Source organism: Camarhynchus parvulus, chromosome 2 (assembly GCF_901933205.1).
Source record: "Camarhynchus parvulus chromosome 2, STF_HiC, whole genome shotgun sequence".
NCBI classification, from domain to species: Eukaryota; Metazoa; Chordata; class Aves; order Passeriformes; family Thraupidae; genus Camarhynchus; species Camarhynchus parvulus.
In genome coordinates, this window is record NC_044572.1 from 16,757,593 (window position 1) to 16,762,169 (window position 4,577).

General features: G+C 40.8%; 1 protein-coding gene across 8 annotated transcripts in view; it reads left to right on the forward strand.

Moving 5' to 3' along the window:
- Nucleotides 1-3,816, forward strand: part of ABI1 (abl interactor 1) — a 76,221-nt gene extending 72,405 nt beyond the window's left edge. For all 8 annotated transcript variants that reach the window (XM_030943672.1, XM_030943673.1, XM_030943668.1 and 5 more), the window contains 2 exons: nucleotides 1,114-1,299; nucleotides 2,928-3,816. In XM_030943672.1, the coding sequence (XP_030799532.1) occupies nucleotides 1,114-1,299; nucleotides 2,928-3,103 (362 nt within the window). In that variant the 3' untranslated portion in view covers nucleotides 3,104-3,816. The remainder of the gene's footprint in view (nucleotides 1-1,113; nucleotides 1,300-2,927) is intronic.
- The last annotated feature ends 761 nt before the right edge of the window (nucleotides 3,817-4,577 follow it).

The following is a 4,577-nucleotide window of genomic DNA, read 5'->3' on the forward strand; positions in this document are numbered from 1 at the left end:
CCTTGTTCCATCAAACCCTGCCTAGAGCAGTAGTTTTTAGCCTATGTTTTCAGTGTGCAGAATCCCAGTTCTCTTGAAAATGAATCTCTGTTGCTATGTAACCAAATTGATGTCAGTAACAGTAGCTTCCTTTCAGTAACTTGTGGCTTCATAGTGCTTACACCAGGGCTATGTGTAGTGGACCACATCTCCCTAGGAATAGGATAAGTGATTTGATGTCCTGCATCTGAGTATGCCATCTCTCTATTTTGCTGCCAGCTGCTGTCAACGTTACTGGAAACTAATCATTAAATCATTTAATGAACTGATTTAAAAAGTGATTTGTACCATAATGCCTTTCTCTTTTTCCCTTTCCCAAAGAAACTTGTAACTGTGCTGATTGGAGAATCTCAGGGCAGGGATTTGACATTTTGGATTATACATTTAATTCCTTGAGCACTTTTTCCTCTAAGAGCAGCAGCTGCCTGTTGTTGTTTTTCATTTATTAATTGACTCCTGAACGTCACACACAAACTAGTCTGCAAGATAAGGATCTGTACAAAGCTTTTCTTCTGCAGGATTACTTGGCTTCCTCTTACCTGGGTGAATCTTAAAAAAGGGAAGAGACTAGTATTTATGATCCACACCAGATCTTTTTGTTCCCTAACACTAGCTCTGAGAGAGAAGGAATCCAAGGAAGCAGTGTTCAGAAGTAAATTGAAGTGACTGTTACAGGCAAAGGATTTGTTAAAAAGCAGTCAAGCTGCTGGCCCAGTCAGAGGCTGTTGCTGCCTGGCTCAGAGGGTGCCACTCGAGTCCTCCATAGCTACCGCTGCAGCGCATGGACATTGGAGCAGGAAGCTTTCCTCTCTGCTGATGTTCACCTTATGCCCCGCAGCATGTGCTTTGACTCTAGTAGCATTTACACATAGATTGGACCACTAATAACGAATAGAGTTGTGTGTTGTAGTTGTTAATACAAAGCCTCTGTTTCTAATCAGTGCATGGTATTATAGTGCATGCTGTGTGTGTTGTCCCCCCAGCTCTTTTATTTACAGTGTACAGCCTCAGGTTTGTTTGCATCTCCACACTGTCTTGATTTAAGAGAAAACAATAATCTCCAAATGTTTCTAGTTGCTGATAGCCCAACTCCTCCCCCGCCGCCGCCCCCCGATGAGATGCCGATGTTTGATGACTCTCCTCCTCCTCCACCCCCACCACCTGTGGATTATGAGGATGAGGAGGCTGCTGTTGTGCAGTACAGTGATCCCTATGCAGATGGAGATCCTGCTTGGGCACCTAAAAACTACATAGAGAAAGGTAAGAGAAGCACTTGCAGCTGTGTTAGTGCAGTATCAGGGGATTGATGGTGTCTGAAGGGAATGAAGGACTTAGTGTAGGTGTGATGAAAACAGTCATTGTCCCTCCTAAGTCAGAACACAAGCCATGCTTTCCTTAGTTTGTGTCTACAAGTAATGTGTTAAGACATAATCCTTCTTTGGACAAATTATAAAATACCTTCAGGCATTCTAGAATGGGTGAGAAAGCCAAGTTTCTTCACGGGAAGCAAGTGTAAATTGGATGGCTTTCATCTTGGATGAGCTGGACTGTCTGTACCTACCTCAGGATTGCTGGGCAGTCCTCTACAGACTGCTGCAAAATGGACAGAAATTCCAAGCTGTATTTATCTCATCAAACTAGATTACTAGAGTGGATTATTACACTTTGAACTATAAAATGTGTGGAGGTCTCCTTGGAGATTTATCAGTGACTCCAGATCAGCAGACTGTGAACTGTGCTTAGGTATGAAGTCACGTAGTAAACATCTCTTCCCATAAATAATGGACAAGCAGATTTCCTGCCAGTGGAGTTGTCTGTGTTGTAGCACTGACCATTTTGTCAGCAGCAGTGCTGCCAGTTTTCTCATGAGCTGGCTGGTGCTGCAGTGAGTACAAAATGGGGCCAGGTACTTATGATATTTGTGGCAGAGTTCCTGTGTTCCCTCTTCACTTGAGCTGGACTGTATGCAGGACATACCCATGGGATGAAAATAACTGATGCAGCACGGCATTGCTAGGCATTAAGACATCAGATAGCTGAGAATATATGTAGGTGTAAAATAGTGGATTCTTGGAATTCATAAAGCTGATCAACTGCATAAAATCCATATTATCTTTTGAATGGTAAGGCTGTGATGTCTGAAGTCTGTATAGTTCGCAGTGGTAGTTTTTAACTCCAGCATTGGTGGTAGCAACATTCTTTTCTTGGGGAAATCTCTGCTTTGTTAATGGCACACAGCAAGTTGGAGGTTGGTAAGAGTAAGGTAGTACCAAGCAGGTACTGAAAATAGCAGATGTTGCTTCTACACTCTTCTTCAGCAACTTTCCTACTTGCACTCAGTGCAGCTCCTTGAAAAGTAGTGCCAGAACTCCTTATGACACAAAAGCTCTGTAGGAATGCCCATTCACTTCTGTGCAATGGCTTTAGCAGTGATGTGTGCAGGGCCACGCTGATGTGCCAACACGGGCCTCAGTGGAATGATTTTTGTACAATTTTTTTGTTCTGATCAGGAGATTCATACTAAGAGATCCACATGCTATTGAGGTAATCTGGTCAGTAATGGGTGCCACACAAGTCAGGCGTTCCCTAACTCAGCTTTTAAGCGTCCATAAGCCCCACTTCACTGTGTCACAGTCGGATGTACTGCTCTGCCAGCAGTTTAACTCCGTGTTCAGTGTAGTCAACACCCACTTCTTAGTGCTAGCTGATGTTGCAAGGAAAGTGACATTCCATTTTCTGGACTTAGTGTTCAACAGGAAAAGCGTGTGAATTCATTACTGAAAATCCCACGACAGTGAACTAATCTTTTAATATTTTCTGAAGTACAATTGTTTTTTAATACTGTTGCTATTAATAAAATGCTAAATGTGTCCCTGTTTATTCCACAGTTGTTGCTATATATGACTATACAAAGGACAAAGACGATGAGCTGTCGTTTATGGAGGGTGCAATCATTTATGTGATAAAGAAGAACGATGACGGCTGGTATGAAGGAGTTTGCAATCGAGTAACTGGCTTGTTTCCTGGGAATTACGTTGAATCAATCATGCACTATGCCGATTAAAATCCTTTGCTTTTCAAAGTTTGGTCTTGTATTCAAGTCATACCATGATTATTTACAAGGGGTAACTAAAAGCTAACAGAATTGTCTTAATATACTTTCAAAAAATTGTGCCCATTTCTTCAGGCCATACTGTTTTAATGGTATGATTGAATGTCCATCTCTGAGTCTCTGGGGACAGTATGTCTTACCTGATGGCAATTTGTAAAACAAGCAACTGTCTATAACTGGTTATACTTATTTACTTATGCATTGTTAATTTTATGACCAGCCTAATTATTATGGGGAAGTAGGGTATAATATTTAATGAACCATGATCAGATTGTGCCATTACATTTTTCAGTACAGCATGGTGTAACTAACACTACGTTAGACTAACATATTAAAACCTGGATGAGAAGTTTAATGTTAGTGCTGGTCATATTACTTTTTGTTTAGACTCTTTGCTCATTCTTGAATTATATTTGTTTAAAGCATGCATACAAACTTATGTATTGAAATATACTTTTTTAAAAATCCAAGATGCTTCCAATTGTTGTAATCTTTACCTGGAGTATTCTCACTAAAGTCTATTACAATGAGTTGTTTGGGTCTAAGGTGTCCATGTGATTCAAAAAATGGGTGGTCTTATGTATGTGTAATTTGTACCCAAGTTTTTTTAATGAGTAAATTTACATTATGACTTTTTCCATTCATAAATATATAAGTGAACCAAAGGTCTTGTCCATTACTTTGTTGGTTGGCTTGGCAAAGAAGTTTGGAATGCTAGCGTAGCAAAATCATGGCTGTGTTATCCCAGGCAATGTACTAAAAAGCAAATGTTTGTAACATGACTTTATCACTGACAGAGGGAAAATAAATTAGATCTGAAACCTGAATTACACACTTATACATACTCTTAAAAGTTCTTTTCTGCCAACACTTAGTTTCAGTGAGGGTTCTTGATTGAATCCAGTTACCTGGATGCAGTGAGTTGGACACCATCTGTAGCTGACAGTTCTGTGTGGGAACTCTCTCTGTGTGACTCTGGGATGTGCCCCACGGAGCAGAGGGACAGGAGCAGGCTGTTCTCCAGACAGCACCCAGGGGAACTCAGGGACTTGGCCATTGTTAAGGGATCACAGGCAGAGATAGCCAGAGAGGGTGTGCTTTCCTGCTCTATGGATTCTGTGGCTGAAATAACCTGAGAAGGAATGTGGTAGTACTGGGTAATTACTGTGAGAGGAATGTGTCTGGAACTTCAAAGGCAGCTTCTAGGGTGCTACAGAATATATTCTATAAATGAGTGATGAAAGTGATGGAATTGCAGGTTTGACTGGCTGGTGAATCATTCATTTTTAGTTTGAGTTAGAAATACCGAGCCTTTCATTTTCTGAACAAAAACATTCATTTGGTAACAATCTCAAATTCTGCATCATGTTAACTGCTAGCAGGTAGCCACCAATAGCATGAATTGAACTCACTGATGAATAACCAA